The sequence below is a fragment of the Plectropomus leopardus genome, chromosome 9, assembly GCF_026936395.1.
Source record: "Plectropomus leopardus strain MGB_pleo_1.0 chromosome 9, ASM2693639v1, whole genome shotgun sequence".
Taxonomy (NCBI): Eukaryota; Metazoa; Chordata; class Actinopteri; order Perciformes; family Serranidae; genus Plectropomus; species Plectropomus leopardus.
Window position 1 is genome coordinate 28,828,443 of NC_142184.1, and position 27,843 is coordinate 28,856,285.

A 27,843-nucleotide genomic window follows, 5' to 3' on the forward strand; every position below is an offset into this window, starting at 1 on the left:
GTCACTTAAATGGAACATACAAAACAGCTTGTATAAGTCAGGGAATCCCCATTGACATCAAAGAGGAGATCGCCCCTACACGTGTTAATATCCCAGCATGTTAGAGAAAGCTCTGACTTTATTCTCCCATTCTCCGCCCCTGACTGACTGTTACATTATTTATGAAGTGGGGATGTGTGCTGTGCTGTATCTCCTGGTGCACATTTCCTCTGCTGCGAAGTACCAGCTGCTGCCTGCCTGCATGCTCGGTCCATTACGGTATTTCACAGCGATCTAGCAGACGAGCAGAGGAGCTTGACGGATGCAGAGATAGAGAAGAGCACAAGGGAAGCACAGATTGCTGCAAATCCACAGACTTAAGCAGCAGCAGTGTCCTAATTTTCATAGCAAAGGTACAGTATCAGTTTCTCATTTATGTCTTTCTTTTAAGCATGTCTGTAGTTGTCGTCTGTGCATTACTTCACTGATAAGCGCTAATTTCTTCTACATGTGGATGCTCAGTATATTGTGTTCAGCCACAGGACCTTTCGCCATCCTCTTCATCATGTTGAGGAAGGGCTCAGAGCTGCAGAAGGGAGACAGAGAAGTCCTCCTGGATCTGAACTACGAGGGTGAAGCACAAACCACAGACAGCTATGGGAGTCTGCAGAATGGGAGCTTCATCCCACCAAGATATGTAAGCACTATTTTATTGTATCTACAATGCTGCATTATGTTTCCCTTTCATATATGATAATCACATTCACACAGCAGCCATAACCCTGCTGCTCTACTCATCCCGTCACACCTCACTGACTTCTCTGAGTTGCTGCAGAGTGTCAGATACCCACAGGAGTACAATAATGGCACAGGATGCTGTTTATCAGTGGGGAAATCAAAAATTTGTTGTGAAACGGGACTTTACTGCACTCAAAGATTCTCAATCATACTGTAAAAGCTCGGTGATCATTTTCCATCTCGTCTTTCTGGACTCATTATCGCAAAGTGGACACATTTATGATGCTGAGTAATGGTACAGTGTCTAATGGGTTAAACCTCATCAAGAGCAAATTAACTGCCCACGTCCACTAGAGCAACCATACGGCAGTCGAGGTCATGTTGTGTGGACAACTAAACGTTTTAACGCCTGGATCGAGTTTTCGTGTCCTGCATTCAGACCCCTTTTTAAGAGCGTTTAAGTCTCTTAAATCTGAGAAAATTGGCTTGATTTCTTTCAAAAACACAGGAAAAAACACAATGAACAACTTAAAAAGAAATGTCCTGGAAACTGCAAAAATTTGTAAAAATGTGAGAAGGAAATTATCTGAAAATTAGCAGGATGGATTATTAGATATCAAAAAATGAGGCAAAATGTCCAGAAAACTATATTTATTATTCTCTTAATTATATAATTAAAAATTAAAAAATAGCACCTTCTTGAGATAATTTTCTTGTTTTTTGTTTGTTTAACCTTTTTTTTCTTACTTTTAGATAATTTTCTTTTAACTTTTTTTTACTAACTTCTTGCTATTTCTTGTTTCACCCTCTTTCAATGTTTTTGAAAGAAATCAAAACAATTTCCTCAGGTATTAAAAGGTTAAATTATTCCACAACCAGAAACCATAGATCAACAAAAGTATCTGGAATCATGGAAACACATTATGAAACATCAGCCAACTATATAAGAAGACACAAAAAAGGACTTAATGGGGCGCCCAGTAGCTCAGTGTACAGAGCCTTGCTGGACTTCGTTTGATTCCAGCCTCGGTCCATTTGCTGCTTGTCATCCCCTCTCCCTCCCCATGTGTAAATAAATGATTGACTGATTGATATACAGGTCAAAGGATTTACATGTAGCGTTTTTTCTGGCAGATCTCACTTGTCTTTAATTGATAGATATTAATAATAACTCATCTGTTTGGATGCTTTTAGCTCTCAGCTGCAGTTGCTGGTGAAGATATGGATGGTGATGATCCCATTTATATGCAGTGTAATACAAGAAGTAACCAGCCAGCTCCACAGCCAGGGAATTACTTCAGAGATGGAAGAACCAAAATTGGTACGCAGCATCAGCACCTCTTATTGCAGTAGTTGTCACAAGCTCACTGATGGATCACCGAGCCAGTCCTTCATTTGTCTCTTTTATGGCTGATCTGGGTTTAGACTTTGTACTAGTGTGGGAGATTCGCTCGCGGAGAAAACGGCGAGGGAAGGGGAAGAAGGAGGTGACCGGTGAGGAGGGGGAAGCGGCGCCCACCGAGGAGAACAGCAGATCAGAAAGAAGGAAAGCACAGCTGGCGCAGTGGAGAGAGAAGTTTGTTCAGAATCTGGAGAGTGTTGGGTTGCTCATGGAAAAGGTAGATCATATTAAAGATTATTTTATCAAAACATTCTTAATCTGCTCGTTGTTTATGTTTAGCTATTTATTCACATTTCTTTGTTGTCTCTCTTTTCTTTAGGAGGAAACAGCGAATGAAAAGAAAACAATCCATTTCCTGAAACTTAGCGCTCCTTGGGATGTGTTGGTGTATTACGCTGAGGAACTCTGTCAGAGAGCACCACTGCAGGTTAGTGCAGCTGTTTATAATCAAATAAGTCTAATGCAAAGTTCTAATCCTTTAAATTTTTCTGGATGGCACTGTTGGTCTGTCTGTCAGTCAGGTGGTTGGTCCAGAGTGAGTTAAGTGGAATTCTTTGAAATGTATACAGACAGAGGCCCTCTTCTGCGTTATCTGATTGATTTTGGTGACCTTCTGACCTTTTATCTCGTGCAACCAGCTGGTCAAAGTTTTCACTTGAAATATTTCATTCTTAGACCTTTATCATTGATTTGTATGTAACGTTAACCACCAGTAACCACGGGTGCCACCAAGAAAGAATAGAAACTTTAAAAAGAGCAGAAAGATAAAAAATTCATACAAGAATGAAGTTGTGTTTGTCTTCCAGGCACAGCCAAATCTGGACTTAAACACCTCTGCTCGGGTACTGAAAAGACTATGCATACCTAATGTAATGATGGAGTCAGTGCCAAACAGGCCGCTGGACTATTACACATGTGCCTTTCGCAAGTCAAAGATGAACAGGTGAGTACTAAATAACAACGTTACACAAAAAATATGATTAGTTAACATTCGACAACAATATAAGAGAGTGTGTTTTGGCTGAATGAATATCTCTTCTCTAGGTTCCTTGGCTGTGACAACCATGACACCTACTTCACGAACACACAAAGACACCGTATTGTGAGTATCAGCAGGGTCCCCCCTGGAACCTTAAAAAGGCATTGAATTTACTTATCACTTATGAATTGTTTTCTTTTGATGTTGCATTGTAAAATCACAAAATAATTGGAAACACTTATTTATTTTTGTTAATATTTGACTGAATTCCTTTTAGACTCTTCATGATGGGAATTAAAGCAGCAAAATAATCCCACATGCAGAGTGAGACACGCGAAATCAGTAATGAAAATCACTAATAAATGCTAGGTTTTTCCCAATTCTAACCAGATCTGACTTTTTTACTACTACAAAAAATGTAATGCTTTATGTTACAATAAATGCAGTATTACGTTTATCTTTTAAGGTTATTGTAAAAGTGGTCTTAAATTTTATCCCAAGTGGCATTAAAAAAATGTCCTTTCATGTGAATTCCTCTGTAGTGCATGTACTCAGTGAAATTATTCTCTCATAAAGTGAGAGTTTGCGTATTATTATTTTAGGTGTATGAGATTCTTGCCGGGACGGTGTACGGCAAAAGGAAGAGAGCTGAGGTCGGTGTGGACAGACTGGTAAATGAAGGGGTGTATACAGCAGCCTTCCCCCTGCACGAGGTCAGATATTATTTATCCGCTCTTTAATTGGATGTAAACCTTCTACTGTTGTCCCTCACGAATCAACATGTCTTTTTTCCCCACAGGGCCCCTTTGAGCTTCCAAAGTATGAGATTCGTCCCGATGAGCTGAACCAGAGGCAGATTCTTTACCACTACTGGGCCCGCTGGTGCAAATGGTACAAGTACCAACCACTGGACCACATCAGGGAGTACTTTGGAGAGAAGATTGCACTCTACTTTGCCTGGCTTGGTAAATATAAACTCTCATTCAGACACATGAGGTTCTATACCTAAAACAAAAATAGCACTTTGGCGAAAAAAAAAAGCAGATGTTTTCTCACTTGTCATGGAGATGGGTCAGTTAAGTATGGACGTTTGGTCACATAACAGGTAGATGTTCTTATGGTCTAGGCTAGAGACAAGGGACATTTAAAATTTAGATATTTGGCACCAATGGTAAAATCCACTATGTCTGAATGGAGAGAAGAGTGTAGCTCATTGCATATTGTTAACAGAAAATCTGAGGAAAAGCTTGAGACAATAACAATATCATCCTCAGCAGAAGACCTACCTCTTTGCTCAACCTCTTCTTCAAGGACATTCCAGCATCAAACAGCAGTGTTATTGCACATCCCTGCATCAGCCGAGAGCTGCAGCCTAATGGAGCTTTATGTCTCTGCAGGTTTCTACACAACCTGGCTGCTGCCGGCAGCGATAGTTGGAACCCTGGTCTTTGTGTCTGGAGTCATGTCCATGGGTACCAACGCACCTGCGTGAGTCCACACGACACAGACAACTCATTTAAATGTGTAACACAAAAACAATTAGAGGATTCGATGAGAAGTGTAGTTGATGTAAAAAGTTATGTTGGTCAAGTCTTGGGGGGGGGACCATTTTTACAGTCATTGTGTAATGCTTTGTATGCTACTGTATATTATTAGTACTAGAACTAGTACTATAGTACTAGAACTGTCCAAGGTAGAAGAAAGGACTGGAACAAACTAATCAATTACAGCAGTGCAAACAGACTGACATTTCAGCACCACTGTGTCTTAATATTAGTAGTCATGATTCTGCTGAATTGACTGTGCATTCATGTGCTTTATTAAAGTGATGCTATGCAACGTAAAAAAATAAATAACCCTATCCTATTCTTACAATTTGAAATTTGACTTCCTAAGCCCAGCATTTTAAACAGGGGGTCTCAGACGCTGGGGGGTTCTTCAGAGTTACTGAATGGGTCTGCCAAATTATTGTTTTCTAAAAAGTATTATTATTAATATTGTTCATTGAAAAAATGTCTGAAAACAAACTTTAAAATAAATCTAACATATTAATGACAAATATATATCGGCCTATTCATTTAAAAAACAACAACATAAACTTTTAACAGTACACATTAATGATTGGCTGTTACCCATGAATCCTTGTGCAATCATGTGAGCTGGCGGACGGTAAATCACTGTGAAGCACCCATCTATAATGGTGAGGTAAACTAGTTAGCTAATATTTACATACTAATGAAACATATTGGCCAATTAGCTGTTTTATTTTTTATACTTTTTATTATACTTATAAGTTTATGACATCCGTGTGAGCCACAGAGGCTTATTTTGTAACTTCAGCAAGAGAATCTGAAATAGCACCACCTTAGAAACCACTCGAAAAAGTGCAGAGGGTGAGGCGAATGCAACTAGCTATGCTACAACTGCTGCTGACTTAGCAGCTACAGGCAAGTTCAAACGAGAGAAGATATAAAGTATCCAAAGATTTGTCCTATGTCATAGGCTCTTCTGGATCAAAAACTGTGTGTAGTTTTGTTTGATTTTGCAGGGATTTGGTCCCTGGGACGGTTATTTAGAATAACTATATAAAAATAGCCATAGCCAATATCTTCTCCAGATTGTCTCATTTGCTTATGTGGATGACACAGAGGCATCAGTATGAAACTGAGACTGTTTCATAATCAGTTAAAACTCCTTGGAGCTACTTTAAAGGATGCTGGAATCAGCCAGAAATTAGAAACTTTCCTAATACTCTTCCTCCCAGATTATGTAAAGCAAGCACTGTTTGAGATACAAATATAGCAAAGCATCAAAGCACAGTCTGTTCTGCATAAAAACAAACCCAATAATTATTCAATCCACATGGGGTATGTCTGTGCCCAATTTCTTATGTATCACCGCAGTGGGCTCTACTCTACCTACACAGCATTGTGGAATGACTTCTCTTACAGAGTAAGTGTACCTGGGAGTGTTTTGTAACCCTAATAATACAATATTGCCTCACCGATTGTTTTGTGTTTACTATTTTCTTTCTATGGCATCCTGCCATCCATTCCTCTCGCTATAAAGTAAGCGAGGTTAGAGAGAATGAGAGACGAGTCAATATCTCAGGAAAGGAAACAGCCGGAGGTCTCAGATTCACGAGGTTCATTAGTTCACGCTGCAGATTAAAGTCATTGATTAGCGGAGGATGGATGGAAAGCCCTCTGCAGCAATCTTATGTTATAATGGACAATTAGTGCAGAATAATCTTCCCATTACATAAATAAGGAAGAAATGTGTCTTTCAGTGAGTGCAGGCTTTATTTGTGTAGTCATGGTGTCAGTAACTCATCGAGGTGCAGTAGCTCTCCCTGGCAGCAAGCTGGGAGACCTATTTCAACACCTTCCATCTGTTCTATTTTCTCAATCAATAGACCCTGGGTTTGTGTGCAAAGTGCATTACAGTTAATTCACTCAATCTAGTAAGAGATTGATAACTACGAGTATAGTTTCTGTTAAGTGTGCTTGGCCACCTCATACATCAAAATCTGAAAGGCAGTCCTGGTTTGAAAGCTTTGAAAAGTGTTTTCCTCTTTGGAAACTAATGTGTGTGTCTGTCAACAGCGAGGAAATCTGTACCAGCGGAGCCACGTATCTGATGTGTCCTCTCTGTAATACATGCAAGGCCTGGAACATGTCTGAAATCTGCACCATGGCCAAGGTGATGAAAAACAGTTCTCTCACCCAGCTTCTAATCATAATACAAACTGATTTACAGGTATTGTACTTTCTGTTTTGCAGTTGGGCTATTTATTTGACCACCCGGGTACAGTCCTCTTCAGCGTGTTCATGTCCTTCTGGGCTGTAACCTTCCTGGAGTACTGGAAGCGAAAGATGGCCACACTCGCCCATCACTGGGACTGCATGGACTTCCATGAAGAAGAGGTCTCACAATCCTTTCTTGTTTCCTTTCAGTATGAGCATTGGTTTGTTCATTTTTAACAGCTATATTCAGGATTCTTTATTTTCGCTGAGGGGCAATTTGTTGTGCAGTCAGCAGCATCATACAGACATAAACAAATAAAAATATACAATTAATACAAGAAAAATAAGTTAGTTTAAAAGGCAACAATAAAAGATATCGCATGAAATGGTGATGTAAGATTATTTTGCGACATATAAGTTTCCCTATTTGTCCTACAAGCTGGCCTTTTATATCTGCGGCCAGATGGACGCAATCTGAACTCACTGAATAAGTTGTGACTGGAATCAACCAGGACTGACTGGGCTTTCTTCAGCGTTCTGATCCTGCACATATCATTCAAATCATTTAAGGCTGTGCCTGTGAGCTAGCTGCAAATCTTTACAATACCCAGCAACCTGTTTCTGAGTTTAAGTTAAGTGGCTCATACCAGCAGACAGTTCAGAGAATATTATAGATCCAAGATAAAACCTGACAGAAGGGTGGGACTTAAACTACATATCCGTCTGTTACTTCAGCACCATGGACAGCACTATGGATTTATCAATACACAGCGCAGTTAGGCTACTGATATTTTAAAACCACGGTCTGAGATGGATTTTAACAAACGTCAGTCAGATAAAATAAGTCAGCCAGACTAGAGTAACATATTCAACTAAAAAGCCTTTCTGCCCCAGCACTCTCTCTGTTACCAGGGGATGAAGAGGGGTGGCAGCAGGATAACAAGGGGGAAGCATGCTCCCTTGAATCGTCTACTGATAGAGACACTCATTTGCGATTAAAAGCCCTATTTTTGATGTCTACTTCTCTCTCTTTAGAGCAGCAAGTGTGAAATTTCTTTTCTGTCATTCAGTCAGTACATTTACATGATGTCAGAAAAAGTTGAATTATCGCATTAGTCACACTGAACTTTTAAAATACATTTAAACATGTTTGTCCAAATGGAATCGCACTACATCGAATTTCTCAAAGTCATACTAACACACCTAGATAATGTGGATGGGGTTGATTTATTCTTTCATGTATATGCCTCAACCTGACCTGATCTAGCCAAGGTGTTCTACACATGCTCCATATTCCCTGCGCCAGGCTTTGACCTGGAAGTCAAACAGCATAAATTAGTGATAGAAAGCATTGAAAAACAAACTAAGATGAAGAAGAAGGGAGGAAAATACACATGAAGTTTACTGGCTTGAAAAGTTATCTGTGTTTTCACCATTCAACATGCAACTGTTTGCCACTTGCTAACTTGTTTGGTATATGACGTAATAGGTCAACCGGAAGAAGGTCCAATAGCAACTAGCTGAAAGGGGGCATATTACCACCTGCCGTGGCGGAGTCAGACATGCTTCTGTCACTAAATCGATTCTCTTGAATACTGTGACAAGGACTGTAATCCAATTAAATAGCCTAATTGAGCTATAACCATAGCTCGACTTAACTGTGCATGTAAACGAGCTCACTTATTTCTTCAACTTTTGTCTCTTGTCTCATCTCTCCCATGTGTGTGTTTCTCATTCACTGACTACAGTTGCAAAGCTTATCAGAATGCACAGATTTGATTAGCTGAGTAGCGTCATTTTACAGGATTTATAACGCATGCAATTGGTTTATGAGCTTTCTGGGTGCTAAACCAGTACCATAAAGGCTTGAAATGCTGCGCTGGTAAACAAGAAACCAGCTATTAAAATTAAATAATTCTTGGTTATTTATCAGTTAAAGATCTTGATCCAGAGAGGACAGCATCATTGTCTCATCCCAAGAAAACAGGAGTAAACCACCAAGAAAAACTTGTAAAACCCTTTTTTACTGTTATGTAGGGAGAGTTACGTGCAACACCTCTGGTGAAGCTACTTTACAGTTGGGTCCCTACACCTGAAGTCTGCAGCAAAGAGTGTTTCCATTGATGCTAATGTCATCACTGTGTTCCCTCAGGAGCGTCCTCGTCCAGAGTTTGCAGCCACGGCCCCAACTATGGAGCCAAACCCAGTGACTGGGGTAAAAGAGCCCTACTTTCCAGAGAAGACCAGGTTGTCTCGCATGTTCACTGGCTCCATGGTCATCATCATGATGGTGAGTTTAAAAGGTGGTGTCCTTTTAAGTGCAGCATTGTTTTTAAATGAAGTCTTTGGGGAAACAGAATTGAAAACATCATTTCCTTCTATAATATATCGGTTTGCATGTCTAAGATAAGCAGTAAATGCCGTAGACTTCTAATTTAATAAATACAGGGCAGATTTACCACGCCACTTGTTTTCTGTAGAAATAACAAGTATCAAGTATATCAAATATGAACAACGAATTTTCTTCTCTTTTCTCGCAATAGTTTCATCATGCTTAGTTTCAGTGAAGAGTCTCCGTGTCTTTTGAGCTTTTACTCTTGTGATGCTGAAGAGAAAGAGAGGTGGGGTTCACACCTGTGTGCTGTTCCACTGAATCCCGCAGTGGTAACTGAACCTTCCTCTAATAATGAATCAAGGTCATTTGCCCACAGGGCAGGATTTGATCTGGTAATCTTGGCTGTGCACACCTTGTGCTCCGTATGCTTGGTCTCAGCATTAACTTGTTCCTGATCTGTGATCTGAGGATCAGTTTCCCCCCACCCTTTTCTGACAGGGATGATGGAGACAGAAAATTGAAAATGCCACCATGGCACCAACACAGTCTGTAAAGGGAGACTGCATAGAATAGTATCGATGACCACTTACTAGACAGCTGAGTGTCTTTATTTTTTTACTGCTGGAAAATGAATCAGCCAACAATTGGTAGTGATGAGGATGATGATGGCTGTGCTTCATTGCTTTAATATAGAGCTTCAACTATGAGGTGATTAATTTGCAGCTAATTTTGATCACTGAACAACTGTTGAAGGCATTTTTCAAGCAAAAAAGCCAAACATTTGCTGGTTTCATGCTTCTTAAAGACTTTGATGCTTTTGTTTGTGACATATGATAATAAACTGAGTTTTGGACTGTTGGTCACAGAATATACAGTACCATCTAAAGATGTCACCGTGGGCTCTGGGAAACTACACAGGGTAATTTCACTCTTTTTATTGAGGGTTTTTTTTTTCTCAAAAATTATGGGCTGATTAACTATTTGATACCTGGATTAACATCAGTTTTCTTGTGCTGCATTGAGACACTTTTCACATACTATTTGATCCTTTAAAACCTGAGAAAATTAGTTTGATCTTTGAAAACATGGTTTGATCTTTTGATGACATCGTCCCAAAAATTGCAAGAAATAACTAAAATGTGAAAAGAAATTGAGCTTGAAAATAGCTTCAAAAAACAAGGGAGGATAATAAGAATAATAAGTGTACCTCTTAAACCTCACAAAGAGCTACGTCAACAAGTTATTCAAAAGTTTAGAATAAGTATTGTAGAATATGTATTTGCATTACTTCTGTAATGTTTATCTGTGTGTCCTCTTCTCAGCTTTGTGTAGTGATGATCTTCCTGGTGACGGTGGTCATGTGCCGCGGTATCATCAGCGTGATGATGTTCCATACGGGGAGCCCTGTGCTGCGTACAGAGGTATATCAGAGCTGCATGTCTGCAGAGAATGTATTGACTGAATGTGCTCTGTTTTGAATATTTTACACTTGATTTAATGGTTTAATGACCTTTACATACATATGCTGCAGTTGTGCATCAGTTCCAGAGATCTCTGTGTATGTGTGGGTGCATACTTTACTTTCATATACTTGTGTGATCTCCTCCTCAGGCTGGGACGATAGCCAACATCTCCAGCAGTATTGTGAATCTGGGCCTTATCCTGCTGATGGGTCGGGTCTACACTGCATTAGCTGAGCAGCTCACTAAATGGGGTAAGAATCAATACCGCTCTCCAACACCTCAAACCTCAATGCTGTATATTGATATCAGGCCTCTCACTGGATCTCCACTAACTAAAAGATGAGACTCCACAAAGAGCAGGTGGTGTCTTGAATTCATTCCCATCATCTGGAGTAAAAATAGTCTTGCAGCGTGGGTAACAAAGAGACATTATAGAAATTGTTGAGACAGTTTGACATCTTTCAGTGTTTTGTGCAGTAGCTGCAACATCTTGCAGCATTATGATTGTCCACTGAACAAAAGATACAAAAATAATGATGTACATAAAAAAACCATGCTTGTTAGTTAATGAAAAAAATCCTTAGAATAACAGTCCCAAATTTTAGCTCCAGAAATAGGGATCTATCTTAAGCCTTCGTCTCTTAAAGACACTCTTCAGCTCAATTAGTCTTTACAAATTTGTGTTATCAAAAATGTTGATTTATCAATACATTGATTCTGAATATCTGAAATGGTTTCAGTACTATTTTCCACTGTACCAATACACCAGTACCAGCTGTGCTTTCTCACTCTCTCTTATTGTTAATATTTTCTAGTCATTCTGTTGTTCTCTGCTACTAACCAAGAACAGAAAAGTAATAGTTATCATGTTTTAGACTTGTGATATTTATCTTTTAATTTAAAAAATACCACAACGGTATCAAAAATGGTATCGAATATTGTTACTTTTTCAAAGTATTGTATCGGAGTTGGAAATTCCAATCGGGACAACACTGCCACAAACTATTGAGTTTATGCTTTTTTTGGCTAATTTCAAAAATCCACTTAGTCATCATGTGGCACATAACTACGTGTCACTGTTACATTAGTTTCATTTTAACTAGAGAGGCAGTAATGCTAACATGTCTAACATGCAAATTACCACTTAAAATTGAAAATGGAAATGTCTTTAATTTTTTTATGTATTTGGTAGTAATTATATTACAAATTGAACATTTTTGACTTAATGATGGCACTAGATGAAAAGTCGAAGGATCCCCAAACTTAGAAGAATTCATCCTGTGAGGAACTGTGGTGGAAATTTGCCTACAAACACTTAGGAAATAAACATACTAAAATCAGTGATGGGTTTAAGGAAACCACAATATTCAGAATATTATAGAGAGAGATAACCGAGTTACAAAATCAGAATGTCCTCTTCTCTCTCTGGAGTGAGAGAGTCAGTGGTTATCTTTTATAGTCACAGCAGGACGTTGGTGGTGGTGGCTGTCTGCTGCTAACAAAACAGCATACAACACACTGTTACCGAAAAAATGACATGCTATCCGTCTTTTTAGGCATATTCTTCATCGTTATGCTCACACCACGTAACATGGACCACCATTGCCTGAGGCCATGACACTTAGGCAGATTTAGGACTCCTAAAAAAGGTCAAATGTCAAGCTCTTACAAGCAGACTCCCAGCATACATCAGGCCTGACTAGAGATTGTAAGATATCACCTAATTTGTCACCTGTTTATACTGTCACGCTGACAATTCAAAAAAAGAAAAAGACAAAAAGGAAATCACATTTGTGGTAGGGTTGCACAATATATTTGTTTTTATTGTCATCTTAATGTCAGCTTGCGCAATAAAGACATTGTAAAAGACTGCAATATTGCACATTTTTTATTTTATAAGATTATCATTAGAAAAAACACACTTTAAAATGTAACCATCACTGTTTTATTGTTGCCTTTTCCATTTGTTCATTATTACATTTTTTTTAATGAGGAATGTAAAAGATAATTTCCTTTTTTTTAAATTCAATATATTGTGGCAGTACACTGAAAGTAGCAGAAAGTCAGAACTGAGTACACTTTAACATCTGTTTATCTCAGTTAACATTTTTATTGCAGTTTCAATGTCATCACATATTGTATATTTTCATCATATTGTGCAGCCCTACTTTACAGTTCATGTGATTATAGGTTTGGTTGACATCTCTGTTGATAAAATAAGTAAATGAAAGAGTCATATTTTCAGGTCAATTAATGGCTGTTTGATATGTTTTACACAACTCACAGCTGTTGTGTCCATTTCATTCTATTGCTGCTTTAGAGTATAATTCCAGTTTATGTCTTAGATCCTTTTACATTGTTTTGTCTATTGTTTCTATCAGTTAAGATAACAATATTCACCAAAAGTTTTGTGATGTCTCTGAGCGTGGCAACATGAATAGATGGGTTTTAAGCAAACCGCTTGTCAGGAAAACAAAAGTGAACAGTAAAAATATTACTTTAGTTTTATTGTAATGTCTTTAACATCATGACCCTGTTTTCTCTGTTGCAGAGATGCACAGAACACAAACCCAGTATGACAATGCCTTCATCTTCAAGGTGTTCATCTTCCAGTTTGTCAACTTCTACTCATCCCCCTTCTATGTGGCTTTCTTCAAAGGAAGGTGAGACACAAGGTGGTGTCAACAGACACACAAAAATAAATGAGAAATTTGTGCCAAATAAGATTTTAACTGTCTGACTCCTCTGTATGGGTAGGTTTGTAGGGTACCCCACCAACTATGGGACCTTGTTTGGGATGAGAAATGAAGATGTGAGTCTACAATTTACCAATACATTTCAAAAGGAGGAAGAAATTCCAAATCAATGCTATCGTATTTTTATCCAAGTATGGAAAAGAAGTGCAACATTGTGTCATATCCCTGTGTTTCTGTTGCAGTGTGGTCCTGGGGGTTGCCTCATTGAACTGGCTGAGCAACTCTTCATCATCATGGTGGGAAAGCAACTCATCAACAACATCCAGGAGTTTATTATCCCGTATGTTTACCGCCATCTTAAGTTTTTCCTGATTTTATTCAATACCTTGAAAGATATCAGAATTTTTTTCAAACTTGCCTTACTTTGCCACATGAAGCTTTAAAGCTACTTTGAAAAAAGGTTTTCTCAACCACAGGAGTACTTTTACAATTTAGTGAATTGAAATTTGTTAAATGAAATTGCAAAGACTGACTTCATAAACTGAATTCGAAAAGACAAAATCAGAGCAGCTAAATAGAATTGAATAGAACAGACTAAATAAAAATAAGCATAATACGGGTACCAGTGTTTTTTGTTTTCTTGTTGTTTTTTACTAGCATGACATTTAGATTTTTTTTGAGGTGTTGCATCAGACAGCTGCATTCTGATCGCTTCTTTGGTGCAGTAAAGCTCATTGCTCTACCTCTGCAGCACTAGCACACTGTGTGTGTGTGTGTGTGGGGGGGGGGGTGTGGGTGTGGGTGAGCTTGTGTGCGTGTGTGTGTGTGTGTGTGTGTGTGTGTGTGTGTGTGTGTGTGTGTGTGTGTGTGTTTGTGTTTCTGTGTCCAGACACACAGCAGACTAGACAACACGGCAGATCAGGTTTCAGAGGACTTAAGTAAACAAAACAATATAGCAGGATGCCAGGTAGCCTTTAAAGAGAAAAATACTAGCTAGTGGCACTGAAATGCGGTGTTCCTGTTATTCCTGTGTTACCCTCAGCTTGTACGGACCTTCCTCAGTACTTCAGCTACTCACCTGTAAAATTGATCACAACTCCTGATATGTTTTCGTCAGAGATTGACTGCACAATGGAAACTGCTTCTTTTTTCTTGACCTACTTGCAAGGTGTTATGGCTATTCATTCATGGCAACTGCTATTTTGTGCACCACTTGTTTTATATACGGTTGGCAGGGTAAAATCAAGGCCATATATTAATTTAACGTAGATCGCTGATACCCCCCGTTAGTGAAGTCTTATGTGCAGCTGCTGTTTGATTGACTATAGTTCAATGTGCAAGTTGGCAGCCAGGATTGTTCTGCTTGTTAGATTGGTTTGTGGTTTCTATTATCTATACTGCTGCATCCCAATTTATGGTTTGAATCCTCCGAAGGACTCACCTCACAATGTTTGTCCTGTTGATGAGCCACAGGCAAGGCTTAAAGCTAAAATCAGCCATTCTAATCTAATACACTTTTTTTCAAGTGTGGTAAATATCTCCACAGAGTCCACTAGCTGAAAAAAAAGAAAATATCTGGTTTAACCAGCCAATCAGCACATGGGGACATAAGTGCTCGTGCAAAGGACAGGGAAAAGGCCATGGATGTATAAAGAGAGAGGCAGTGGGAACTCAGGATGGGGATTGAAACCTGGTTCTATTGAGGACCCAGTTCCGCTTTTTTCGAAAGCTAACAATCATTAACCTTTTAGCTTATCAATACTGCTGTTGAGTCCCATGGGTCAGATTACGTAAAATGACATTTAATTTAATCGTTGCATCGTCTTTCCGCCAAATAAAACAAAAGTATTGATAAAGACTCGGATCATTAAGGAGTCTCCATAATGGTATCAATATCAATAAAAATGAACGATCCCCATCCCTCGTGGGAGCGAGACAGAGAGTGAATCTGGCACATGCAGAAAGGGGTATATTTTGGTGGGTGCTGAGTTCAGATATCAACAATCTTTCTCCAGAAGTGTAGATTCCACCTTTCATCTAACACTGACATAAGCAGGGCGTCCCACAGGTGGCGGCATCCTGGATCAGCACACCTGTTCCAGCTTTCTGCCACTGAGGAGGAGCTATTGAAACCTGCCCGGCATCCAGTGAGGAATGGGTCATGCCTAAACACCTTAACATCAGAGATTGTTTGTGTGCTGTTTGTGTGATTGGATAAAAGTGACCATATTGTGCAGATTTTCACACATACAGAGCATTATGAGGCCTGTGTGTTACAGCAGAGCGAGAATGAATTACCAAGATGCTTGTTACAAAGCCACTATAGACAGCAACTGCTTTTGAAGATTTGAGCCTCCGGGACGTGTTACTCTGACTGAACAGCTCCAAATGAATCCAGCCTGAAAGAAATGTAAAACACAAGCTGACAACGAAATTGGGCCAACAGTTATTCATGTAATATAATATGTATAAATCATATTTTGTATTCATGGTTTAAGAAGGACAGTAGTTGAGACAAAAATAATAAATACATATAATACTAAATATAATAAAACTATGTAAACAAAAGTGAAAGGCAGTATTTAAAAAAATAAATAAATCAGAATTTCTACCAGCAGCTTTTTTTTGTAGATGATCATGACCTTATACCTCCCTGTGCTCAATATAAAAGTTCCATCAATCATTGGTATATCATGTCATGTTCTTTTCATGACAATTGTCATGTTTAGTTCATACTCATAAGCTCTTTCTCTCTGCTCTGTCAGTAAAGTGAAGGCCTGGCGCCAGAAGAGAACTTTGGCCAAGGTGCTGGGGGACAAGGCATCCCATGAGCCTCGGCGCTGGGAGGAAGACTACCAGCTGGTAGAGTGTGAAGGCCTGTTTGAAGAGTACCTGGAGATGGGCAAGTATCCTCTACTATATATTAAATAGCTGTGATTCACATGTCTAAAATAATCAGTATGATGAACTTATGTAAAAAAAGAATAAGGTGAGATGTTTGAATTGTCTGCTGTGTCTCATTGCACTAATGAAAATTGACTCATTGTTCTGCAGTGCTCCAGTTTGGGTTCATCACCATCTTTGTGGCAGCGTTCCCCCTCGCTCCGCTCTTCGCCCTCCTCAACAACTGGGTGGAAATCCGTCTGGACGCCCACAAGTTTGCGTGCGAGTACCGCCGGCCGGTGGCTGAGCGCGCCCAGAATATCGGAGTGTGGTTTAATATACTGGAAGCCCTGTCGCACCTGTCCGTCATTGCCAACGTGAGTCCACTAAAATTGACACCAGCACCACCAAAACTGTTTATCTCTTTTTTCTGCAACATTATCTTTTGTCACTCTCCTCTTTGTCACCTACAGGCTTTCCTAATCGCGTTCACATCAGATTTTTTACCTCGCCTGCTCTACCAGTACAAGTTCGATAATGATCTCAATGGCTACGTCAACTTCACCTTGGCTTATGCCCCACTGAACTACACCGAGTACCCCATGTGCAGGTATCATGCATGATCTTTTTCTGAATGTGTGTAATCTTAAGGATGATTTCTATGTTTTTATGTCAAATTTGTGTTTTTATGTCAAGTTTGTTTCAAAAAGTTTCAAAATGTTCAAGTTTCAGTTTTAATCCTGCTGACTTCAGATCTCAGACTTGACCAACAGAGGGGGGCATTACAGATGTTTAGCATGCTGCTGCTTCAGATCATGTACATCAACAATGACACTGCTTGCTCTGCAGTAACTCTGTGTTTTATTTTAGATATAAAGCCTACAGAGACAACAATGGAAACTACTCACTGTTCTACTGGGAGCTTCTCGCTGTCAGACTTGGTTTTATCATTGCTTTTGAGGTATGAAGGGAGCTGCTTCGTCTCTCTGTTTGCTCATTTTTTTTCCTTCCGCCTGCCAAATTTTATTTATTTTTCATCTTGCACCCACATCTCTCTCACACTCCCAGTTGTTCCTCTGTTCTCAGGTGCTTTAAGTACTGCAATTTAGCTCTCCCTTACTGAATGTTTTAGTGTTTCCTTCTTATGTAATGCTCACCCATATCAGTAATTTATGTTATTATGTAGCTGACGTGTCATTTTACCTGCTCTCCTGTTTTTTTGATACTTCTTCACTTGTTCCATCTTTTCCATCTTCTCAACCATTCCATTATTTTTCTCAGCATTTACCTCAGGCCCCATCTGTATTTTAAAGTTTATAATTTTTAAGTAGTATCCACTTTATTCCCGCCTCCCTCTATTTTTTTCCAACACTAATCCAGATTATTGAATAGCTGTGTGCATCTCTCCTGTTTGTTCAGCACTCCCTTCTTCTGCTCCTTATTATTGTTTTTATGTACATTTCTGGCATTTAGTGCAACAGTTAAGTAAATGTCAGTTCATAAACCTTTAAAACTTCCACACAACCAGATTTTAAATGTGTGGAGTATTTTCCTTATCGTCAACAAATCCAAAACAAAGACAAATAAGGTACTTTTTCGACCTCCCTTTTCATTCTTGTGGATCAGCTCATTTCTTCCTGCAGTAAAGGTACACTATGCTGGATGTCGGTTACTGTTTGTAAACATGCTCGCCGCCAAAAATGAAAGCAAAAGTCGACCCCAGATTAAACTCTTCTTAGGCATTTTGCCTTGCTATGTTTGCATTTTTGCAGTGCTGTGTCTCTTGGCAGCCTGCTGCCTACAGTCTGGCACCTGGTTGCTACTTTGGCGGTATACGCCCATAACTGTCCTGAGCATTGAGAATAAGAACAAAATAAGAAAATACAATGCAGAGGGCAAAGTTTCTGCAAGAAAATACACCGCCACGCACTTCTTTTTGATCAGGAGTAATGTTTAAGAGGGATTACTTATAAATGAGTCTATACATTGTATTTTAGGAAAATCCTGTGTAGCATGTCTTTAAAAACTGGCCACAAATATTGGCAAAAACATTTTTTAATGCTCAGATCTTTACTTAAACAGCTGGGCACTGTAGTTTTTATGCAACAGTACTCAAACTGAAGGTAATGGTGCATTTGTTGGGGACTATTTTCAACTATGGATTAATACACTTTGCAGCTCTAAATTCTCCAATGTTTTTTTGGCAACAAAACGGTGGATGTGGGATTGACTCAAAATAAACTGCAGTAGTGGTTTTCATAGTAATGGAGAAAAACGATCACTCAGTGCAGCTCATGAATGTGTTTGCAATAGTTTTTGGACAACAGTTGTAGCACACAGGAATAAGAAATATGGGCCTGTGGTGACACTTGCTATTTTTAGTCATTTTATTGGATTTTTTTGACAGTAATAAAAATATAGAATATTGTCAATGTTTTTATTGTGCAAATCTGTTGTGTTCACTGAGCAAATTTGTCAGATCAAAGTGAGAAGAGATGCAGGAGTAACGTTTATGGATGTAGCAGGGTTTTCAGCTTTTATGGTAGTCTGTAAGGATAATGGAAATTTTGGAGTTGTCAATTCAACTTCGCAAAGTCCATTCACTAATGGAGGCAAGAAGTAGCTGGAAGCTCAGGAGGAAATGTACTAAGTGGACCAAGTGGAGATTCCTTTTGTGAAAATACTAATTTCAAGGTCAAGGTCACCCTGAAGCTTAAAATGTTCCACATCTTAACTTGTGATTTGTACCTGTTTGTGCACTTGAGATTTTCCTCAGATTTTGTGACAAACAAGTCAGTTTTCTTGAATCTGATGAGGAGCTTAAATGCCTTGTTGTCTTCCCTCCTGCAGCATGTGGTGTTCTTTGTCCTGCGAGCCATCGACTGGATTGTACCTGATGTCCCTGAGTCCCTGGAGCTGAAGATCAAGAGGGAGCGGTACTTGGCCAAGCAGGCTCTGGCCGAAAACCAGGAGGCTCTGTTGGTGAGTCGAGGCCGAGGGGCCGCCCCTGCCACTCCAGGCACCTCCAGCCCAGGTCAGTTGAACATGGGGCACACACAGACACAATGCAGTGCAACACACACTCATTCATAAAACACTCACTCTCTAGTCGTGAAATTGAATATTTAGGGCAAGAGCAGATTATTAGGGTTATAAATCGGGTTACCTTCAATGTTTTAATGTCGTTGGAGTGTGAGACTGTCTTTGATAAGAATTATTTCAAAAGAATCACAGCATTTAAAGGAATACCTCACCCTCATAATGGCCATTTTTGTAAGTTACACACTGTGTGTTGAGTTGAATTTGGAAAGAAAACTTTAATTTTCTTCGATTCCTTGATTGTGAACGAAGAAACCAAAAACTGAGAAAATGTTTGATGAATTAGAGTCATAGAAGTCTGCATTTCACAACAGCAAAACTACATAAAAAAACACCTGTTTAAAAATTCTTACACAACTCATGGAGTATATTCCAAGTCTCATTCATCCATCCAAAAAACATTAAATTTACCTCGCTGAACAAGGGAGCTCCTGGTCTACCACTGCCTTGATTGGTAAGTTGTTTTTTGTTTTTGTGTTACTTTGGTTGAATCTGAACTAACCCTGTAAAACACTGTAAAATTACTGTTTATGTCAATGACTCTGGCTTTGAAAAGGGCATAGAGAAGTTTCACTTTTAGTTCAGTTTTCCGTTGGAAAGGGCTGTCATACGACTTGATAAATTAAACTTGGATTATATGAAACATCTGTAAAGGAATTGTAAATAGATTTTTTAACATAGTTATGATGTTGTTAAATGCAGCCTGCTATTACTTTAATTATCTGCGTTTTTTGAATTCTTTGTTCAGCATGGAGATATGAGAAAAAAAAATCCAGAATTAATCATAACATGAGGTGAATAATTCATTTACAAATGACCATTTGGATGGTGAAGTATTCCTTTAAGTTGATACAGTATGTGCAGAGATAATAGTGGCAAGAGTAACCTGTGCTATTATTTTATACTATTTTAGTCTAGTTTATTTTTTTTAAGGTAAACAAAATTTAGTTTTTGTTGTTTCTTTCCAGAGACATTATCCTTGTTCTGGATAAGGCAGACCTCATTGTTGTGGTGTTTCTGTTTAGGGTTATTAAATTAGATTCGCGCTTAGCTTTATGGTATCTGATTTAAACATCAGAAAAATATCATAAATGTTTGATGTTCTTCAGCATGTTGTTGTCAAATTTGGTTCCACACAGGTGATCAGTGCAGCAATGTACCAGCAGAATTCACAGGTCACACACAGTGTTAAACCTGTCACTGTTGATTCTCATAAATAAATTCCAGATTTTAAAGGCTTTAAAAAGCTCACCCACCCACACACACACAGCTCCACAGAGCATTTGCGAAGCACCTGCGGCTCGACGAGCTGTTATAAACTCGCTACACTGCACGCAACATGATCATTAAAGGTAATCTGTGTAGGATCGGAGCCAAATATGTCAATGTCAGATACATTTCATTACCTCCACAGACCTTATGGGCTGTTGGCAAAGTTTCCTCTATTAACACTGCTGTTGATGTTTAACTTGAAGGGGAAATTAAATTGAATAAATAAATAAAAAATCATTTACCTTCAAGCAGGAAGTAAACAGTATGCAGTAGAGCAGTTGAAATACACCCTTGTGTCAAAGTTCATACACTCAACCTGAGGATCACAGCTGGAACATTCATATTGTGCAGATACAGTCCGGTAGAGTGTATTTTCATCCTCGTCTGTGTGTGTGTGTCCCTGTGCTCTGACCCATGCTGTTGAGATGTGTCTCATGTAGTGCATGTTGCTGGATGAGAGCAGGTGAGTACTAAACAACACGTAAGTAAAAGGCATTCTTGAGAAGAATGTTATTATTTCAGATATCATAGCAGAAGTGATCAAGTTAAAATAAACTGCTTTCAGTGGCATTAAAGGGTCATTTTGGAATTTTTCAACCTGGACCCTATTTTCCCATGTTTTTGTGTCAAAGGGATTCATGGGAACTATAATTTTTGAAATTTGTCCAGTAATGAGCAAGAAGGCTGCAGCCGGCAGCTGCTAAACAGGCTGCGATGTAACCACTCAGGGCTTGTTTGCATCGTCAGTTTTTGCCCAATAAAAGTGCTTGTTTTTGCCAGTGAAGGACTCTGATTATTATTCTGTGTGTAACAGCACTATGGAAAGAAATCCTACAGAGGTGGACTTTTTGTTAAAAAGTGAGATCATTTTTGCTTAACCAGAAACAGCTCATTTTATCATCATAAAACATGCTTTTTTTTTTTAAATACAATAGAAACAAAACAAAATTCACAAAAGCTGTCTTTGTTACACTGTTTTAACATTCACTTACTAAATAAAATAAACATAAAATAAACCCCTAATTCACCCAGTTAGGTGTGGAAATATGTTGGCTCTAGACACTGAGTCTGGGGGGTTTGACAATAGTAATGCTGAGGCCCCAAAATGTTGTGAGATACTTATAATAACAATTTGAGCCTGTCAGTGTCAAAAACAAGCACTTTTAGTGGAAGTACATTGAGAGTGCTCATGTCCTGAGTGGTTACATTGCAGCCTGTTTTGTGGCTGCTGGTTGCAGCCCTGTCACTTAATTCTGCACCAAGTTAAAAAAAAAAATGCTCCCATTAGTCACTTAGACATGGTTTAAAAACACTGAATTCTTAAAACCTAAAATATATACAGTACTACAACAAAGTAACAGCTATTGCTGTTTTTCAGGACAACTATATTATCAATTATGTGATAAAGTGCATAAGGCAACAGAATATCTGTAAAAGACAGGAGCCCAGTGGCTGACAGAGTCTTTGTTAAGAGTTATTATACAGTTTATTGTGTTAGAGCTGTCCTCAGGAGGCACGCCATTTCTAGTGGCGCCCCCTGTCTCCCTGTTTTGGTTCTGGTTGCCATAGTTACTGAGGAGCAGAGAGAGACAGAGTTACTGTATACAAGCTGTGAGGAGAGCATTGTAGCTTCTTGACTAGGGCTGGATGATACAGTTGAAATCAGTATCACAATATAAAAAGCAGCATTCTGCAAAATAAATGTAACACGTGAAATTATTAGATTGATCAGTGTAATTACCTGTGCTCCATCTCACACAAGTCTTTTAATGCATTTCAATTTTGCTTGGAATCAATTCATTTCGAGGGCATCATTTCCAAAATAAGAGAGTGTTATCACCCAGCCCTATTCTCCACAAAAAAAACTACAAGCAAGCATAAAACTTTAGGCAATAAACACAAACACTACAGCCTTTGTAGTGCAAGTTATGTCTGTGTGTCAATGAGCATAAAGACTGGAGGCAGCTAGCCTGGCTACATCTGCTCAATACTTTCTGAGCCGCATCTCTTGTTATAAAACTGATGACCAGATACAGTCTGTAAGCATCATAGTTTTAGCCTCTAAAAGTACGATGTTACAAAACCTAGCCACCTCCATGACAACACTTTGATAATCTGCAAACAGTAGCTGTGCCCAGCTGCTCTTCAGAACAGTAATAAACATATAACCAAACCCCAGAACCACATATTGTCGTGTTAACAGTTCAGTTTATGTTTGGGGTTATACAATTAAGGGCCTTCTGACACCTGGTAGTCCAAACCATGGTCTGAACCAAAGTTTGTGTTACATTGTATACACGGGTCCAGTTAGTTTTAGTTTCATATTGCAATTATGCAAGTCCACGAAATAACTATACGTGGCCCACCTATGTTCCCCTATATTTGACATTGATTATGAGTATTTCAGAATGTTTTTCCAACTGGCTCAAAAAGTCGTCTTCTCTCCCCATGTGCTACTGCAGCTCATTTTATGTTGCGTTCATGGACAAACTGAAACCAACATAGTACATTACCTACCACCTGACAACTTCGCTGCTAATTTCTCCTGTTCTCTGACTGCCAAAACCTGTCTGCTTTAAGTGCAGCCACTGTCACTCGTTCTGTGGCTAAACCACACACACTCTACACAATGAGCTGCTAAATTACTCTTATCACTTACCATAGCCTGCCAAAACTTCCTGTAATCGGTCCGAAAGTCTGAAACATCCAAAACATTTTTTTACACCAGAAACAAACCTAACCATTGTTCGATTGCACACAGACCGAAACCACACTTTCTTTTTTTTTTTCGTTCAAACCGTGGTTCAGGGAAGGTTTCACAGCTGTAATTTGGGTTGAGATCAAATGAAAAAGTCCAAAATCTGGATCAAATAAGGTAGGTGTGAAAGAGCCCTAAGATAAGTACGCTTTAGAGATGCTGGATGGTGTATTTTTGAACTTTTGGCTGAGCCAGGCTAGCTGTTCTACCATTCTTTCAGGCTTTATGTTATGCTAAGCTAACCACGTCCACGCTATAGCTCCATACTAAACACACAGACATCAATCTCATAGTCTCATTCTCCAATCAGTATATTTACCAAGATGTTGTAAAACTTACAGTACGTGAAACCATTTGTTTTATAGCCAGTGTCACTTTATATAAGATAGTAGCAGCCAGATGTAATTCAGTAGCATGTTGCAACAGAGATTGTCTGTCAGCTTTTTTTTCTCTCTCCATACCTCTTACATAGTCGGTCTGACAGAACTAATTCCCTCCTCTGTCTCTTTGCTCCTTCCCCATTCCTTATGTGTCCAAACCCAACTGCACTGCCTCCCCTGAAGCAAGCGACGCGTCCTTTGGAAACATGAGTTAGGACTCAAGACGAGTGGTTTGAGGGGATGTTGGAGGAATAAAAGACACTCCTTCACATTTGGGAAAAACATCAATGAACTCTTGGGTGGAATATTGTTTCTGCACTAGGATTTTGTTTTCATTTTACTAATGTGCATACATTATGATAAGCAAGTGTGTAATGAAAGCCTAACTCATCCCAGAGCTTAGTTCACCCACTGTTTCATTTGGAGAGCACAGTTCCTCCACAATTTCAGGCTGATGCACTGAACATGTGGGACTTGTATTCATACTAGGCCTACTCAAATGAAATGTTCACATTTTTCAAAATCTGTCCTTAATCCAAAAAGGATCCACAACTTCCTTCTCAATACTGGGTACTGACACTACAGCAACTTGGCCCTACACTTAGCAAAGCCTAAAGACCCAGACACACCAAACTGACATCAGAGAGCTATCAGCGACAAAAGCTGATTGTTGCGTTACCACATGTCAAAAAGTTGTGCATGAACACATCGCAAAGACTTAAACAGATGGCAAGCCCTGCATGTGAGAAAATAACTTTCCATTACAGCAGACAGTAGCAGTCTGTAATCCTCCAAAATGGAAGCCAGAAGACCGTCATGACACTAATTAGTTAGCACATTGCGACGGTGGTTTGTTCAACTGATGTGGTCTGCCGAATCTGATGCCGATTCAACATGCTGATGGGCAAAAAAAAAAGACGATGTAAAATTACTGCATAAATATGAAGTATATAGACATACATAGTGGAATGTATTGGGCTTGGCTAGTTTGGGAGAAAACCTCAAGAGCCTCTTGGCCAAAATGCAAAACTCTCAAACTAGCAGGCACAATATCTACCATAATGTCACAACATCTATGCCAATAGTGTTGTTTAGTTGAGTTTTAAGTAGCTAACTAAAGTTGCAGCATGAACTGATAATGCTGTAAGACTGTTTTCAGGTTCTCTTGGGTCCAGATAGAATTTCACACGGACCTGACACCTGCAGCAGTGTGCGCCAGACACGACCTGAGGGTGACGAGAACGGGTGGATGCAAGACCCACAAGTATTACATTGATCATGCTAAAGAGTAAATTAGTTTTCCCTGAAAAATCTTGTTTTTGCTAACCTTCAGGGGTTTAAGTTCTCACCTTGATGCAGCGATGTTAAGGTGAACTGCAGGGCCCTGTGACATAATGCTGGGTGTGGTTGTAGGTGCAGAGGAGTAAATACACACCCGCACCCATCAGTGCTGCTGGATGAAACTTTCAACCACAGAGTGAAACACTTCTGTTCAGCCTGCTGTTAGGTTATTCTTTAAAGGGGCACTCCAGTGATTTAGTGTTGCACTTCCATAAAGTTAGGAGCAGATATGTTATATTTGAGTACCAGTGTGGGTCAAACTTCAAAAACGCAATTCCTATTATGTAACATCACTTGTAGAACTTCGACAGAAAAACTTCTAAAATATCAAGAACGCTTAGTCAAAAATAAGTAAGAAGTCACCTACAAAAGTGCATTTTGATAAGAAACATCCAATCACGAACCTCAGAATTCTTTGGTAACATGACTTGCTGCTTAAAATATTTTACTCCAGGTGACTTTGGGCTAAAATATCCAAATATGTGCTATATTTAGAGGCATCTGCAAATAATACTTACATAACTTAGGACTCTCGTGTTTGTATGTCGAGGTACATTAAGGATATTATCAAAACAAATATTTGTAACCCCTCCCACCAAGCAAATTGATTAGACTCTCCCTTCCTGGTAAATATTTACAATATGTCTTTCAAACGCAACTGGGGTTTTTTCTTTTTTTTTTTCAGGGTTTTTTTCTCAGACATGACAAAGTTTGTGTAGTAACCCATCATATCCTCGTACAACAGTTGGTTATGAATTAGTGCCCCACCTTACATCTACCATTCACCACCTGGTGATCTCAACCTTCTTAATTATGTGACTTATACTTGAATTACATAATCTCTATTATAAATTCTGTTTGTATATTAGTAAATTGTTTTCATATTATGTTCTAGCGATACAGTAATCGCTGCCTGGATTATGTTCAGATGAACTGCTATGGGTTTGTACAGAGGTAGTTGGGGTGGATGGTGGTGCAGGACTGTGGCACCAGTACCCAGGGTTTGTGTCTAGACCAGGCTTCCTACAGATCCTTAAAAATTCTTAAAAGACGCTGAGTACATTGATTTACAAAAAAAAAAAAAAAAAAAAAAAATGCCTTAATTGATATGTCTTTTCAATGTCTTAAAAATGCTCAGAAATTGGAAGTCTGAATGGGGACTTCCAATTTTTGACGTTGCATTCCAAAATCTCAAAATAAATGCCAACATCTAATTAAAAGAAATAATGATTTACCAAATCCCTCTTCTTAAAACTTCATAATGGGAAATAAGGCAGTGGAATTCCACATGCCAAGTGAGAACAAGCCAAAATCACCAAGAAAACCCTAACAAATGCCCGGTCTTTCCCAGTTCTAATCAGATCTAACTTTTTTACTGGACCGGAATGCTTTATGTAACAATAAACAATTGGGCAAAGTTATCCTTGACCTTACCTCTAAAAAAAAATGTGGGTTTATATTTTTTTTTTTTATTCTTCAACTTTGATTACTGTAAAATTGGTCTTCAAATTCATCCCGAGTGGCATAACAAAAGTTGTAAGGTAATAGTATTAATAGGAAACCTGATCTGTGGTTTTGGTAACAAAAGCCCTTTGATAAGAGTTAAGGAGAGATCGTGATTTTGGTAAAATTTTTATTAAAAAACTAATAATAAAAATAAAATTTAATAGGAGGCAGTGCTGCCTCATCATGAATAAACTGATCATTATGTGAAAAATCAGTGGAGTGCCCCTTTGAGTTTACATGTCGTTGTTTTCTTCATGATAACTTCTGACCTTAGGTCAAAGTGCACAAACCTTTTGACACTAGCTGATACTGGTGAATGTCAAAGAGAAAACTGTTTTTTTCCCTGTTCATTTTTAAAAGGCTTTGACTGTGCGCTGTTACTGTTACATAGATAATCTGTTGTCTTCACTGTGCAGAGGAACATCTGCAAACACTACACCCTCGTCTGCAATGTATGCAATGTACATACACGTACTGTACATGTTTACTTTCCGTAATGCTGGGCATGTCCGTATTTTCTACTTGAATGCTCTGCAGAGTTACGTATGGAGGATTTCTGAGAGCTGCTGCTGTAAGATACTGTAAACAAGAGTGAAATAGTACCTCCATATGGGACATATTTTGTGTGTGAGATGTTTTGCATTTAAGACCTTTTAGACCAAAATAAATGTAGTTTGATGAATGCATATGCCTCCTCCTCAGCGTGGAAATCTGAAATGCTGAGCTGGGACGTACTGTTCTCACTGCTGTAGGGATGAACTTTATGTTATCGCAGCTTTTCATCTACCTTCTCTACTTTCTTCTTCTCTCCCAACAGTATAGACCTGCAGACAGATACTGTAAAGAAGACGCTGATTTATTAAGAGTCAGAAACAGACAGGTGTTCGCTGATGATTTCTCTCTTCCTCTCCCTCCTCCCCTCACAAACTCCACCCATGGCTGTGGCCTTGGGCAACTCCTCATTTTTATTTTATCTCACCCTTTTTTTTCACCCTTCCCTGCACTCTCTCCTCCCTCTGTCTCGCTTGTTTCACTTTTGTCATGCTTATTTTTTTAATATCCACTCTCCCCTGCCCTCCCTTCCCTCTCTATTAGTCACATTCATCTTCGGATTGTTATGATTGCTGTGCGTTCCTCTGCCATGGCCTGCAGGAGGAGTGAGTTAGTACATGTCAGCGAGCACAGGTATGCGCCGTGGACACCGGCTGGCTCATACACCGGCTGCTGGAGCAAGGAAGGAGACACTTGTTTGCACGGGCTGCAAAC

The 27,843-nt window shown here is 39.1% G+C and overlaps 1 protein-coding gene across 4 annotated transcripts; it reads left to right on the forward strand.

The window, feature by feature from the left end:
• On the forward strand, positions 1-27,263 carry ano11 (anoctamin 11). 4 transcript variants are annotated; one of them, XM_088082449.1, is made up of 24 exons: positions 2-392; positions 516-676; positions 1,912-2,038; positions 2,143-2,336; positions 2,439-2,546; positions 2,926-3,062; positions 3,164-3,221; positions 3,701-3,811; positions 3,898-4,063; positions 4,496-4,586; positions 6,704-6,800; positions 6,881-7,024; positions 8,997-9,134; positions 10,502-10,600; positions 10,791-10,893; positions 13,194-13,305; positions 13,400-13,454; positions 13,581-13,678; positions 16,104-16,240; positions 16,393-16,598; positions 16,695-16,831; positions 17,092-17,182; positions 19,072-19,255; positions 23,914-27,263. In XM_088082449.1, exons 2-24 carry the CDS (start codon positions 545-547, stop codon positions 23,943-23,945), a joined length of 2,757 nt encoding a protein of 918 aa, XP_087938575.1. In that variant the 5' UTR covers positions 2-392; positions 516-544; the 3' UTR covers positions 23,946-27,263. The 4 variants fall into 4 exon arrangements, with proteins under 4 accessions (XP_042346911.2, XP_087938574.1, XP_087938575.1 ...); XM_088082450.1 differs by having other exon boundaries at positions 3-392; positions 19,072-19,203; XM_042490977.2 differs by having other exon boundaries at positions 1-392; positions 502-676; positions 19,072-27,263.
• The last annotated feature ends 580 nt before the right edge of the window (positions 27,264-27,843 follow it).